Source organism: Falco biarmicus, chromosome 2 (assembly GCF_023638135.1).
Source record: "Falco biarmicus isolate bFalBia1 chromosome 2, bFalBia1.pri, whole genome shotgun sequence".
In the NCBI taxonomy this organism is placed as follows: Eukaryota; Metazoa; Chordata; class Aves; order Falconiformes; family Falconidae; genus Falco; species Falco biarmicus.
Genome location: NC_079289.1, coordinates 4,390,297 through 4,405,733, shown reverse-complemented (window position 1 = coordinate 4,405,733; position 15,437 = coordinate 4,390,297). Strand labels below are relative to the sequence as shown.

The 15,437-nt window shown below is 46.5% G+C and overlaps 1 protein-coding gene across 5 annotated transcripts in view; it reads right to left on the bottom strand.

Annotated features, from left to right (window-relative positions):
* MYO7A (myosin VIIA) overlaps positions 1-15,437 on the bottom strand; it is a 108,150-nt gene that overhangs the window by 4,882 nt on the left and 87,831 nt on the right. For 4 of the 5 annotated variants that reach the window (XM_056328324.1, XM_056328327.1, XM_056328326.1 and 1 more), the window contains 18 exons: positions 14,831-14,950; positions 13,930-14,103; positions 12,529-12,756; positions 11,123-11,293; positions 9,995-10,112; positions 9,575-9,701; positions 9,292-9,461; positions 8,991-9,181; positions 8,314-8,438; positions 7,342-7,499; positions 6,664-6,817; positions 6,394-6,549; positions 5,864-5,969; positions 4,035-4,148; positions 3,477-3,564; positions 2,739-2,845; positions 1,638-1,823; positions 761-877 (listed from right to left, as the gene is read on the bottom strand). In XM_056328324.1, the coding sequence (XP_056184299.1) occupies positions 761-877; positions 1,638-1,823; positions 2,739-2,845; positions 3,477-3,564; positions 4,035-4,148; positions 5,864-5,969; positions 6,394-6,549; positions 6,664-6,817; positions 7,342-7,499; positions 8,314-8,438; positions 8,991-9,181; positions 9,292-9,461; positions 9,575-9,701; positions 9,995-10,112; positions 11,123-11,293; positions 12,529-12,756; positions 13,930-14,103; positions 14,831-14,950 (2,610 nt within the window). The remainder of the gene's footprint in view (positions 1-760; positions 878-1,637; positions 1,824-2,738; positions 2,846-3,476; positions 3,565-4,034; positions 4,149-5,863; positions 5,970-6,393; positions 6,550-6,663; positions 6,818-7,341; positions 7,500-8,313; positions 8,439-8,990; positions 9,182-9,291; positions 9,462-9,574; positions 9,702-9,994; positions 10,113-11,122; positions 11,294-12,528; positions 12,757-13,929; positions 14,104-14,830; positions 14,951-15,437) is intronic. The other variant, XM_056328325.1, reaches the window with a different exon arrangement.

Sequence of the window (15,437 nt, the reverse complement as noted above, 5' to 3'; positions counted from 1 at the left end):
TGCCTGCCACTGTGGACTTCCAGGCCAAGACTACACTGCTCTGTCTCCTGATCTTTGCATTCGGTTTTCTTCCTGCTGGTAAACCCTTCTCCCAGCCCTGTTCCATGAGGACTTCTAGTTTGTTCAGTTGAAGAGATAGAGCACAGTGGATAAGGGCTCAGCACTTGGCCCTGCCACACGGGGTTTTTTTGCTACCAAGTCACTTTTGATGGATAAATCACAGGATATATTCATATCCCTCATGTCATCTAAGATGGACATAACTGAAAATGGGTGCCCAAGTTCAAGGAACTGATGAGTAATTTCAGCAACTTGTTTCCAGCCCAGGCTCACTATGTAGTCATTGAGAAAAGAGTTGCAATAAGGTGTCCAGAGTACTTGGACAGATTTTGTGACTCCTGGCCTCTACTGTCTTTGATGGGAGTCTGGTGCCATGGTGAGTGGTCTGGATTTGGTTCGTGGTGGGTGCAGACATGTCACTTGGAAACCCACATTCTTCCTTGTCTTGAAAAAACTGGCTCTTAGCTCTTCAGCAGCACAGCTGTGAGTATAGACCCAATGACAGATGTGCTGAAGCTCTACAAAGCCTCTGTAATGAGTGTATAGGCCCTTCACTGATGGGGACTCTCACGTTCTTCATCAAGGTTGTTCCAGTCTGGTCCGGACACTGGGACAACCCTGCATACCTGTAACCCCTCTGTGATACGGGGCTTCTGACCCTAACTAAAAGCTGCCAGAGACCCCCAAGCAGGGCAGGTACCTTCACTTCAAAGAATGCTGATCCAAATGTAGGCCACTTGAAGATAATCTTTAGGAAGGCAAGCTTGGCTTCTTCTCTTGTTTTGCCTGCATGCTTGTTGTAGTATGCCACGATGGACTGCAACAGAGAACACAACAGAGCTGGAGGGTTTGCACTGCCTAGCACCACAGATGTTTGCAGGGAAGGAGCATCAGTCCCACAAAGATGGTTGGTTCTAGTCTCTACTCCAATGAACACTTCACAAAAGTGCTGGCCGGTCACTGGAGCAGGGCTTGGAACCAAAGCAGGTCCTTCCTTTTTAGATGAACTGTTCTGGTGGCTATATTAAAGGGATTATAAATTATGAACCTCCAAATTAGGCAGCAGAGGAGACTGGGAGACTTACAACCCAGAGAAGCTGATAGCTCGCTGGTTAGGCACGTGGCTGAGTTCAAGTCCCAGGAAACAGAAAGGACTTAAAAGACTGTTTCTTGGCAGTAAGACATTTCTTGGCATATTATTTTAAGGCTCTAGACCTGTCTGTACCTGTGCCACTGCTCTCCCTGTGTAAAGCAGGGAGAATTGCTCCTCTGCTCAGTAGTTTGCTTTAAACAAAAGACCTTTACATGAGGCCATCTCCCAGCACGTGTCCCTATGGCATTGCATCCACAGCTACAGCCACAGCCACATGCAGCACAAAGAAAACCCACTGCAAGGCATGCATGTATGAATGTGCATGTACAATTCCTCCTTTTGATGTTGGGGAGGCTGTAGCTCTGCTAAGGCTCAAGAGGGACCGTGGGTCACATTCTGGCAGTCCCACTTGAATGTGAGACTAGGCCGAGAGACTAGGCTTCCCCCAGCCAGGCCTGGCATATGAGTCAAGCTGCTGTTTTACCCTTTTCCAGTCATCTGGAGAGATCTGACGGATGAGGTCCTGAGGCACAAGCTCCTTCAGAAGCTTGGGTATGCTGGGGAAATAGGACTTGTCATCCTCAAACTTCACCCGGTAGATGAGAGCTGCCAGCTGCAGGACCTCTTCCCGTGTGCACTTGTGGTAGCCGCGCAGGTACTTTGGTAACTCCTGCATGGAGGAAAGAACAATTCAGAGGTAGAGGGGATAACCACAGACCTTCACTCTCAGATGTTAAACGGAGTTTGTGGAGGTATGCAGCCCCTGGTGAAGAGGCTGTGCCCTGGGAACACCCATAGCAATTGTGTTGAGTGTGGTGCAGCGGTAGCTGCTCAGCTGAGACCACACTAGAAGTTTAAAGATCCTCTCTGATCTAAAACAGTCTCCTGTTATGTGGAACAGGGAGGTCCCTATGTCAGGTGTGTGAACCTACAGTCTTGTTCACCCTCTGTCATCACAGGAAATCCACTCCTAGTAATGGCCACTTGGAACTGAATGGGTATTCTGCTTGTTTTGCAGCTTTAAAAATCTATTCCCTCATTACCAAAAGTGTCTGATTACCAAAATGTGCCAAGTGACTAACTCAAGCATTAAGGGATACAGTCATATTGGGATAACCCCTTTACCCAGGCAAGAATCCAGGGAGTGTATCGGTGTGTGTGAGAGAGCTTTGGGATATGAAGGTGTCTCTTCCATACCAGAAGAAACAAGAACAGAAGTGTAACTTCTTATCTGCCTACTGGGACCATCACAGCTCATCTCCGTGACTGGAGGTGGCTAAACACCCTCAGGATGCTTCTGAATTCAGTCTCCATGCTGAGGCTGCCAGCAGGACATACTCTGACCCATTTCTTGCTGCCCACCCAAGAGCAGTTGGCCCAAATCCCAGCTGATCTGGCTACCCTAAAGTGCGTGAAGGCTGCTCCTTGCCATGCAACTCAACAGCACTCTTTGTAGTGCTCTATTTAAGGCAAGAGTTCTTCCTACTTAATGCAGGACTTCATGCTTCTGCAGATAGACAAAGTCTTGGTAACCCATTCCTAATTCCTCCCAAGTCTCCGCTGCTATTGCAGGCTCTTGGAGTACCTGGTAATAGTGGAAGATTGAGTCTGCCATCGAGTCCTTTCCAGGCATTGTGTTGGTCCACAGCTTTTTCATGAAGAACACTTGGTAGGTGAGGGAAGGCACTATACCTGTGCAAGGGAAGCAGGGAGCAGGCATGTAAGAGCAATGCTGTGGATACCAGCTGGCAATCAGTGTCCCTGCAAGCCAGCAGTGCCCGTGTGCCATCACAGTCTGCTGGGACAGGGGTGTTCCTGAGGCCAAATGGGCTCTGACCTTGCAGAGAAAACCACATCTTTCCCTTGCAAAGCTGGAATAAAATGGAAAGAGTGTTTGGATCCCTTTGCATGAGAGTACTTCAATGGTAGCGCTCATGCCTAGTGCAGGACAGAGGAACCGCACCCTGCAGGCACCTGTGCCTTGCAGCCACTGACACATTCAGCAGAGCTGCAGCCAGCTCCACTGCGGATATGGCGGCAAGGTGAGATGAATCCCACCACCAAAACCTTCCCGCAGGCAAGCCTTGCAGAGCTGCCCATCAGCAGGTGCTCCTTGAAGGGGCCAGGTCTAGGACTGGAGCAAAAGTCTTGCTGCTCCTGGACAGATCATGTCCTGGGTGATGTCCCCAGGGCTGGTGCAGACAGCACACCCACAATAGTGCGGCCCAACAGCCGTGGCAGACTATGTGGTCAATCTTGTTTGAAAGGGCTGGAGGGCTCTAGGAGGGCTCTGCGACCCACAATGGAAAAAAGTCACTGTTACCATCTTTTGCTGGTCTTGCTTTCTTTATCCAGTCTGTCAGGTGTCTCACAAAGTCAAAGAAGAAATCTCCCTCAGGCACGCTGATGACCTGGGGGACACAGCACATGGTTACAAAGGCTGAGCAAGTGGCAAGAGGCTGGCCTGTGCCACATCTCCTGTAGTTGTTCCTCGCTGCTTTGCCCCGGTTACACTGATGTGTAAGAAACTGCTGATGTGAGAAAGCCACTGCCAGCACCTTGCTGCAGGCTCTGCCTCCAGTTTCACCCATTACTCCTTACTGCAGCTTCCTGCTCCACCGGAGCAATTAATTTCCCTTCATGATGACTATCTTCATAGGTTTCTTCCAGTTGCCTGAGGCAGCTCTAAGCTGCACGTTTTTCTTACTTAGTCCTTTCTTGTAAACCCGACTCAGCAACAGGGTAGGACAGCCTTGACTGTCTGTGTTTTAAGCACCCTTTGAGGGTACAGATAGCTCTGACTCCACCAATGTGTATCCACCAGCAGGTGGGTCACCCCGAGTGCCTGAGGGCTACCCCAGTCTTTGGGTGGGTCACTTACCTTGTCGGAGATTTTGACAAAGAGGCTGAAGCCTTCAGAGCACTTTAGGAGGAGTCTGTTGGAGATGTTCTGGCAGAAGTCCTTGGCTTTCGTGCTGGACTCCACCTCAAACGCCTGCAAAGAAAGGAAGATCCTCGCCACTGCTACCTCGAGGTGAATTTCCACTTTATGCTGTCTTTGAGGAACTGAAGGCTCAGAAGCACAAAGGAATTTAGGTGCCCACCACCAGTGAAATCAGTGACATTGTGGATTATGGCTCTAGGCATGGGAAGGGACGTTTGTGGAAGCTCAGCCATGCTACTGCTGTACCACTGTGTTTCGTGATGCCCGACCTACATCCTGCACTGGTTTATCCAGGGCTCCTCAGGCAACTCAAGAATTTTTTCTGATCTAACAGTCAGATCTCAGAGCTGTTAGTTAGGGAGGTAGAGAAAGAGCGTGAGATACCTCCAGGTTGATTTGTCCCAATTGTCTCTTCACTGATGATGATGATGAGGTCAGATGCCTGGCTTAGACCAAATGCTTGACGTACAGATAGCTGAAGAGCAGCTCCTGCTTTACACGTGGATGGGATAGCTAAAGGACTGTCCCTCCTGAGTGCAGGCCCTGCCCCAGTTTTGCCTTTTGAGCTGTGCTCAGCATTTACATCACCTTGGTTTTACTCTGCCTACTTACAGAGAGCCAGTTCGTAGCAGTTTAAGGAATTTAAGCTTCTGACCACCATACGCAGGACTATGTTAGCCTGAACCACCAAACCACCAGGACCCATGTTCCTCAACCCATGAGAGACTGGCCTGGTGCTCAGTGCTGCTGGTGTTCAGCAGCTCTTCAGTGCAGATGCATGCTGTACTGGAATGATGCTACTCTGCCAGTCTGCATGGGTGACTGCCATGGCCAAAAAGATCACAGCAAACCCATCCAAGTGCAGCAGTACCCACTGCCTCCTTCTCCTACCTCTCATGCATATGCATGTGTGTAAAGCAGTATCATGCTTATTGCTGGTCAGATAGAAAAAAATACTCAAAGCGATGAGAAATCCCAGCAGTTTTCTCAACTCTCTATTACAACTCTTCATTACAGAGAAGAAGGGAATGCACAGCTGCTGGAGAGGAGTCATCCTTTTGCTTCATGGTCGTGCACTGCTTTACATATAAACCCACTTGGAAATACAGGAATTTAGTTGTGCCCAAGGGCATGAGGCGAGAGAGAGATGTGAGCCTCGCAGGGAGACTAATCAGTAGCATGAGACAGCAGTATCTGCAACGACATGCACGTCCGCTCTGGCATCAATATAACTAGCTGCCTTATTAGTGTGTAAGATGCTTAATGAGCGGTTCCTGAGTGCAGGTATAATTTCTGTGTCATCTCAGGTCAGAAGATATAATTTCAGCTACCTACTTGCCAGTGCTGCCATAGTCTGCCCTGTCCCCAGGAAGCCCCATCATGGTACCCTGCTGGGTATGGCTGGGTGGGCAATATCAGATGTCTAGGCTCCACATAACTGATGTCCACGGCTTGTGAACTACTGTGAGCAAATGGAGATAACAGGACTTGGTTTCCTTCTTTCTGCAGTTTTACTATAAAGCCTCCAGTGAATACTAGCACAGCACCCATGTTCTGAAAACTGTGAAATGTGGTAAATCAACCTCCTGAGCTTGAGCTGGCCAGGGTAGATAAGGATGAGTTTTCCTTACACTGCTCTGATCCAGAGTCTTCTGGAAAGGCTGAATTTTTCCAAATCAGAACCAGTATTAGCCTCTTCTGAGATTTTAATAGGAAAACTGACAGCCATCCTAACAGAAAAGAAGAATTTCCTTCTCCCTATTTACCTCATCGGTGTCATCAGGGAAGTAAACCTTGTGGAAAATTTGGGTGGTTTTGTGTTGAATGGCTTCCACCTCTACCAGATGGGGTGGGTACTTCCTAGATCCATTCCTGCAAAACAGGAGGTGGCACGTGCCACAGCATCAAAGCAAGAATAATTTGTTTAAATCTTCCATTTTAATACAAACCCTTTTTTGAGTAACTTCAGCTAATAGGTATAATATATAATATTTTTTTCCCCTCCTAAAAAGAAGGAAGAAAAATTGTAGTGGGGAATGTGCATTTGCTTAGGTTGAAGGTGACTTAAGTGGTCCTGGACAAAGTCAACTTAATTAATCTCCATTCTCCCCCCCTACCCAGTTTATCAGCAACATCCTCCATCCAATGTCCCTTTCATTCAGCTTGTTCAAACAGAGAGAGAGGCTGTGAGCTTCCACTGTCCTCCCAGCCACCAAAATATCTCCCACTCCTATTTTCTCACATGTATTTGGATGCTCTGGCACATTCAGGGCTAGGAAGTCTTTTGGTGCTGTACCTCAGGGCTTTCTGGAGTCTCTGGATGCAGTCTGCTGCCAAGGGGTGATGCTTCCGGGACTGCAGGAACCTCTGGACATGGGGCAGGAGTATGTTACTTGGAGGGAAAAGGCCTGTACACAACCACAACAGCTCCCAGCCTTTCTCTTCACTGTATCTACACAAGGAGAGACCCAGGAGGAAAACAATCACTCACAGCACAGACACTTCAGATCTGCTTTGCCTGACACAAGCTAGTGCATTTGGCCCAAGGGGAACGAACAACTCTTACTTGATATGGTTGTCCGTGAGCTGCTTGAGAGTCTGGCAGTAGATTTCATCTTTCAGGGGTTCGGCTTTCAAGGCACCTTCAAATATTTGGTCTGTCAGCTCATTAACTGAGCGGGTCCTTTTTGATGGATAGTCACCCATATACTTCAGCACTGGTGGGAGGTAGGAGTTAAGGACTGGCTAATTGGGATGTCTGCGGAAGCCCTTCTGTTGATGATGTGGTTAAAGACATCCTACACATGACTACAGAAGTGGCTGCAATTTGGTGGAGGGGGCAGAGTGTATGGAAAAGGCTTTAAATTTCTTTAGGAGATGTCCAGCAAGCTCTCCCCCTTATCATGCATCGTCTCAGGTTGAAAGAATTGGTTTGGGGTCTGGATATGTAGATCTAAGAAAGCCATGCGTGATCATGTATTACCTGACCACTAAGCAGTGTGGGCCAGTGGGACTCACTCACTTGTTCCCTGGCCCTCATTTATTAAGTAGACAACCCTTCTCAAGGATGCCTGAGTACAGATTCAGGATGAGACCTATCTCCAAGCCTCTGAGATGGTCCCAAATCCCTTAAGAGGGACCACAAATCTTTCCTTGGGCTTTGCCTGGGGCCCTAAAGAGCCTTCTCAGCTCTTTGCCTGTCAGACCTGTTGCCCAAGGGCTCCCCCAGGCATTGGAAGGATATCAATGAAGGCCATGCAGGCTTCTTGGGACAGCTCCTCACTGCCCAGGATCTTCTTCAGCAACGGCTGTTTGATGGGTTCACGGGTGTAACACCACAGCTTGTCCTTTCCACGGCTCTTGGTGATCATGACCCGGCTGAGGGTGTGCTTGGGAGGTGGCCTGGTGGCCAAGGCAAAGCAAGAGGTTACAGGGTTAAAAGGGACAGCTTGCAGCCAGTGTTGCACCTGGGAAGGTTGCTCACAGCACTTTGCTAATAAGCTTTTACACCAAATAGGACTTCACGGTTTAGGAAGTATCCAGCACCAGTTCTGCCCAAAGATAACCATTTTTACTTTCCTAGACCTTAGAAAAGTCCCTTAGGGACCCTGCCCAAGTACTGACACCAAAACCACCTTCCCTACCCAAAAAGCTTCTAACCACAAGAGAAAGGATGGTGGCAATGGATGGTCAGGGCAGCATCACTGAAGGAATATTGCCTTGCAGAACAAGGCTACCAGGGTGAAGACATACCAGAGGATCTGGGCTGCCTGTTTGGACCACCAGTCTATCCGAACAGGGGTGGGAGTTTTGGGATCAGTCTGGTCAGCTGCATTTAGCAGTGGTGCACACTGAAATCTTTGGAGTTGAGATGAAAGTACCTGCACTGAATTCAACTGCTGCCTATACGGTCTGAGGCTGTGCATGGGATCACAGGAAAGGAATATGAGACCACTAAGCACAGCCTCCTACATATACTAAATTTCACACTGTTACACCTGTGCTGAGCCAAGCTGAAGAAATCCTTCACAAAATTTTGCCTGTGGAAAACCTGCAGTTCAAATGTCATGACCTAAACTGGAGGCTGCAGCTGTATGAAGACACACAAGGGGATATTCAGAGTCTTTTCCGGTATCCCAAAATTTCCTGATTCCCAAGCTACCTGGAGATAGATTCCTATTCTTGTAATTTTTGAGGATGTTTTAAAAAAAATCACCTAAAATAATCATAGGAAAATTCCTCCAAAGTGTATGGCTTTACTCTCTCTTCACTGTCTGAAATTGCTAGCTGAGAGGTTCTGATAACATCTTGTCGTTGGTCAGGAGTCATCGTGACCAGTGCCTGTGGAATGAAAAGGGCTCTGTTACCTGGTGTATTCATATATACATCTGACGTATTCAGAGGGAGGAAGCAGATACAAAATGAAAAAAGCAGTGAGTGAAGAAGAACCCATTAATTCCAGTTAATAGTAAGAACTGTGCAACTGTCATTTTTTGTTTCTCTGTGCCATTCTCAGTCACTAGTGCAAGGAATAACAAATGTTTCCATAGTGTGGATCAGTTTCTAATGAAGATAATGTGCTCTGGATCCTACAGCTCTGTACATGAATGTAGTGGTTCCCTACAACCCCAAATACACTTTCAAGTAATCAGGCCAATTGGAGGGACTTAGCACGATTCGTGGATATTCCAGGTCACAAGCTTGTGGCATTCAAAGTGACAAGAACAGAAGAAAGGCTGAGATCACTTCTGCCTTGGACAAGCTGTCATATCTCTCAGCTACTTTGGTTTCCATCTTATCATCAGGGAGTGTCTGGCCAGACCTAAGTTCTTCAGGAAAGCTTTGACCTCCTTGGGCTCTGTATGAAGTTGCACATTCTGTAAGACAGCTTACCACAATCTCCAGCGGAGGCATGGTGACTGTAGGCAAGACATAGACAGAATCAGTTGGGAAATCTCCTCTCTGCTTGGTCCGTTCATTGAACCCATTAGCCCACCCTGAGTTCATCACATGTTCTCCTGTGTCCTGGTCCAGAACTATGAGGTCTCCTTTGAGGAAACTAAGGAACCCAGATTCTTCTCCTACTGCGAAACAAAAAAACCATTAATTCAATACTTTTTTTTTTTTTTTCCAAATCCCTTGGGAGTAGTTAATCTATCTATAAGTTTACCACTGGACTGGGCCATTTACTTACCAGGGTTTGGGTTGTCTTGAAGAGTGACAACATACTTGGATCTTTTCCTTAGTCCTTCAAGGAAGGTCACCACCAGGTCCCGGATATCCTCTGCGTTGTTGGAGGTGAAAGTGTATTCATCACCTTTAATGGTGGCCAAGGTGAAACTCTGCCCTTGAAGCTTTCCCCCTCTAGGATGTATTTTTATAGGAGACATAAACAAGAAACACAATGGCATCAAGAGGCAAAGCCTGAAAAAGACTGGTTCATGGTGAAATTATCAGCAATGTCTGTTCCTCCTTACCTACTGCTTGACACAGCCGTGATCTCTGGGAAAGAGAGCTCTAAGAGAACCTGCTCCTGTTCATCCACAAAGTACACCCCTGTCCAGTTGACAGCTACAATCACATCATTTTTAGGCAGGCTTGGCCCTGGATTGTACACAAGACATGCCATCGGTTTATGAAGGGTCTTAGCATATAAAAAATGTGTGCATTTCAAAGGTGGATGCAATGATCAACAACCTCGGTGTAATTTTTAGGAAGAGAAATGGTGGCAGACTCCTAGCTTGAGCCATCGCTAATCAGGATGCACCAAAAAACAATGCATCCAAAAATCCACCAGCTAGGTGGTCCATTAAGTCTTCTTGTTTATGGAATCCCTATCTCTCCTTCCTTTTACTTTGGAGCATCCTGTGCTCTGGGGTTGTGCTCTATTGACTCACCTGAGAATTTGAAGGCTTCATAAAAACGAGAAAACAGCAAAGGCCACTTGAAACGTGCAAAATCCACTACCTCTTCCTTGACTTTTTTGGGGTCTGTCCTCTTCTGAGTGTAAATTCCCTAGAGACAAAGCAAACCACAACCAACATGAAGCACAAACCCAGTTATATCCAGGAAAAGAGCAAACAAAACCAATTCTTGTCACCTAAAAATCTTGGAACTAATATTAATTGAGGACTCAGTGTGGTTAAGGGCCAAACAAAATCCTACAGGAACAAGTGATAGTTTGGAAAAAGTCCTGGTCTTTGGTTCCCACTTCAGGGAATAATTTGACTTTGAGAAGACTGGACAAACATCTAGAGTGAGCAGTCTGGGTGGGATTCATCTCGGCTAACTTTGGGTTTCCCTAAGGTAGGTGTCTACTCTTTGGCTTGACTGTCCTTTAGCTGGAAAAGGACACTCAACAGCCCTCAAGCACAATCATCTAGCTTTATTTAGGACATCCTCAGATACGTGACACTTCTGTATGTAGCTGACAGGCTGATGGATGACCTGCAAGATGCAACTGAATTGCATCCCTGGGTCTCCATTGACGGTAATAGGTGGTGAGACTCCTAACACACATGGAGATGCTTAAATTTTAGGGCGTCTTAATCTGAAGCTGGCTCCTACTGTTAAATGAGTGTCAATTCTCATGCCTGGATGACCCACCCTCATGACTGGTCATGGTTATGGATAGTGAATTAAGCAAGGGTGTCATTGTGTAGGGGTGTCACAAATGTTCTAATGGAAGTCAGGGAGGTTTTATACAATGCCTGGCAAATAAGGTCCTGACATTGCCTGGAGACACGAACCACTGCTGTAATACAACCATTAACACTACAATCCTGTGAAAAAGGAGCAAGACCCCAGAGATGGCATTTTGCTTCTCACAGTGAATCTCTGCAGGTTGTCTTCTTCTGTCAGATCTTGCCTCAAAACCAGTGGTAAAGCTGTACAGCTAGTACAAAACCTGCCCTTTCTCTTTGATTTAGCTAAGAGCTGAGCTATGATGTCTGACATACGTTGAAAAGGTACACAAAGCTACTGAAGCAAGCCTTGGTCCTTGCCAGGTCATCTATTGCCCCCACCTTTTTATGTGCAGCTATAATGAGCTGAGCCCATTTTTCCACTGTTTTCGAAGCTGTGATCTCTCTGTCCGGGATGTAGGATGGAATCAGATTTAGCAGCCTTTCCAGTACCATCTCTGACCCGTAGTCCACGTAGTACTGCTGAGAAGCCAGTTCTGCCAGATCTTCTTCCTATGGGAGCCAAACAAGCCAAGTTAATGCTGTTACCAGCGCATCACCTCAACCTCTATGCTCCATCACTCAAGGATCTCCATGGAGACTGGATGTGCTGCTGCTTCAGAATGGTGTGGGGATGCTTGCTTTCAGCAGAACTTCACCAGTGTTTTTTGCACATCTGAAGTTCAGGAGATTGGCCCCTAAAAGCTATGATTAAGCCTTAACATGTTTGGTGACGAGCACCATGCAACTCTTTACTGTGTGTGAACATGTTTGTGCCATCTTTCCTGCAATTCAGTCTGGTTCTCATGCCTGCAGTCAGCAGTGGGTGATTTTACTATGGTAGACAGAGTTTAATGATTGAAAACTGCATGTAGCCATCATTTCTTGTACTTGAGAAACCCAGCAACTGAAGTACCCATCCATAAAGCAGAACTGTAAAATGTCCTTCGGTGCAGCTACATTCCAAGTGCTTTGGGGTGAAGTAATAGAGCTACTGAGATGGTAATAGCACAAGAAGCCCAGGAGCAAGAGAAGGGGAGGGAGAAAGAGCAGAAATTCTGATAGGATAAAAGAGCCGCAGTTCATGCAATATAGACGGGAAAAGACAATTTAGTTCCCAAGCTGACTGGACTCTGTTGGACAACAGGAGAATGATTAGGTGTTGCGGAAGAGACAGGTCTTCAATTTGTCACCTGGATGATTTTAAACACAAGCAAAAAAGACAGTGTCAGAGGTTTTGATGTTTCTTGAGATGCTTGTTTCAATGACACTGGAATAATTCTGTAAGCTCTCAGAGACTCTAGAGGCACAGGTTTATGTTGCCAGTGTCCCTTCAGCATATGGCAGCAACACCGCGTTGGTATTGCATGGCAGAGGTCAGGGTATCCTGAAAAGCATCTCTCGCACCTAAGACTTAGCAGGATTCACCAAACAGGATCCTGCTGTGTACTCCTGATCTGGTGATCTGGTTACAGGCTATCGGCAGCCCTCCAAACTGAGGCTGATGGTCATTCACGCTCCCATCCAAAATTCACCAGGAGGAGTGCCTATGCAGCATATAGGAGCTACTGGTCTGTCTGCAGCCAAGAGGATCTGATTCCTGTAGCTACTGTTTCCCAAGAGAATGCCATAATCCCCAAGATTGCAGGTGTTCAGGGATGAAGATTTCTCATCCCCTTCGGTGAAACCTATTTCACCGCGTCAAGGATACATGCTGGACCAGACCAGTAGCTGCTGAGGTCACATACCTTGTCACACCGGTACTCCCCAAACTTCACCCCTCGCACGATCTGTTGGTAAATGAGATTGGTGGCCACATTGTCCTCATTTGGGTTGTGCCAAGGAGTGAAGATCTCCTTCCTGAAGAAGAGCCGCCATGGCGCATTGCGCTCCTGCGCTCCCTGCTCTTTGGCATACTGCTCGCATTGAGACACAGCATCCATCACATGGTCATTGCCACTCCCCAGAGAGGAGACCTAGGCAGGGTAGAGGGAAATGTGGCGTTCACCCAACTAAACACTGATCTTTCTAGGTAGAGATATATATCTCTGAGTCACTCATTCAGACTTCCTTTATAATCAAAATAAATCAAAGTATCTATCTCTATTAGCCAGCTGAGATTTAACAGATCTACAGCATAGCTGGGTAAACCATTTTGTTTTGAGCCTCAGTTTCCCATCAGGAATGAAAGGAGAGCACCAATGTGAATTAGCAAAGCAAATGGTCCCATTATAAAGTATTAGTTTTTAATACTGTGCTTTGAAACTTCCTGTTTCAAAGTTGCAGACATGAATCCAACTGATCTAAGCATCAGACAAACCCAAAATAAAAAGCCTGTCCTATTACAGAAGATTTGTCACCTCTGTCTTCTCACTGTGGTCTGGCGTGAAGCCCTAAAGCACATCTCCTCAGAGTGAATATCCCTGAATAAATGTCTTCTCAAAAAAAGCCAAGAAGGCTGAGTATAAACCATTTTCTTATCTACCCACAGGCAGAGGCGGTCACATCTGGAGGTGAGAAATACTTCATCCTCTTACACAGCAGCTGTAGGAACCATTCTGTTTCATTGGCTTGCAGCTGTTGTCTCACCTGGTGAAGTTTTACTTCAGGTCTGTTTTCCCTACTCATTTACACTCACCTTCATTTTTATGGAACTTCTGAAAAAGGTATGGTTTTAGGTTAAATAAATAGAGATAAATGCCAATGCAGGTATGGCAGTTTGGATTTTAGCTCATTTTGGAAGCTTAATTTCAACCACTAGCTTTCCAATTAAATGCAGATTCTCCCTTGCATAAAAATCCAGGGTGTTTTACTGGAAATTCACCTCAGAGTAGCTCAACTAAGAGTAAGAGCCTAGCATCACAGAATAATGTAGGTGGAAAGGCATTTCTGGAGGTTTCTGGTCCAGCCCACAGGGCAGAACAGGTCCACCTTTGAGTAGTTTTCTCCATGCCTTCTCCTGTTAAAATCTGAATATCTCCAAGGAATGAGATTTCATAGTGTCTCTACGACCCTGCTCCAGCATTTGACTGCTCTTATTGTGAAAATCAGGCTGGCCCTTGCACTGCAGAGATGTTCCTTCTGCCCTGTGGAAGATATGTGAACCCCCCCCGTTCTTTCATAGAGCTAGTCAGGAACATGAGATATACCTTGTCAAAAAGTGCAATGTAAAGCGAGAAGCCAAATCGGTCCTTCAGGCTGATTTTGTCAGCCAAAGAATTACAGAGCTCTTTAGCGGTTGTTGCAGAGTCGGTCAATAGCGTTTTTGTTGTCCCATCCATAAATGTGACAGGCAGCATGATGGGTTTCTTGGACTTGGTTGCCTAGTGGATTAAAATCAAACTTTATAAAGGCATGTGTATTTCAGTCCCATCAAGACTATTTACCTACGTACTCTTCCACCCAACTGTGGTAACTGTTTTCTAAATCCCGATCCTACTGGCTTGCTGCTTTTCAATACCACCATTGCATACTTCTCAACAGGGTAACGTGCTGTCAGCCACTGGAAGCACTTGGAAGTCCCAGATTTTTTATTTAATACATTCAGTCATCAAAGCGCCTAATCCAGTAAATACAAGCATACCTGGGAATGCTCCTGGCATTGGAGCACAGCTGTCTGTGCTAGTAGAGCAGCACAGAAAATGAGTAATTATTGCACAAACTGTGCCAGTTCCAGCTGTGGCTATCCCTGAACAAGTCCCAGGGACCATTCTCAGCAGGCAGTTTGCATGCAGTCACCTGCACCTGGAAGAGTTTCCTAGCATACGGGGGGCTTGCCCTGTGCCAGCTGGTCTCGGTGCCCAAGAGCACTCTAGAGCACATACAATTTACAAGTATTGATGTAGCCAAAGAGATTGATCTTCAGGATACTCTGGAGCAAATCCAGGATGCACAGGGAATGTGGTATCTCAGAAATACCTGAAAATTCTTGAAAGAAATGGGCTTTTTATCGCTCGTTGCTATCCTGCCAGAGAGATGTAGCTGCTGTGATCGTGAAAAGCATAAACCCTGAGCCCCAGCTACCTGAGGAGTGGATTCAGGGGCTCGTACCTGCAGCTCCAGCCAGCTGGGTGGCTGTGTCCTTGTCCCATTGACAAACGTCCGCCTCAGCCTCTCTTCGCAATAGGGAGCATAACCAGGGGGGCCTCCATTGATAAAGTTCCTTAAATACTGTTGGCAGCAGGGAAGACATTGGTTAGACCATCAGCTCCAGAAGGCCAAACATTTGCAAAGGTTAAAAGCAACATTTTTATTGAAGAAAAGCCCTCTGGGACCAACAGCAGTGATACTGCCAAGGATCAGGATGTTCCTACATCACATTGCTGGAAGCTGAGAGAGAGTAGGACAGTCTGCACCCTTGCCTTGTTCTTATACATTGCACTTCTGGCGTCGGTGGAGACAAGATGCCAGCCTTGACAGACCTTTGATCAAAGCCAGTGAGGCAGCTTTTCTGTTCCTGCTATTGCTGCCAGTGATTTCTATCTCTGTATTTCAAAGATGTATTATAAAATGTTATTGAGCTGGCTAAAAACATGGGAGTGAATGAAAAAAAGACGTGTAAGTAATGATCCACGGCAATTGTAAGGAAGTGTCACTCAGAACACTTAGATGCCAGTAAAAAAGATCTTTCACAATTACAGTAAACAGATGTTTCTTT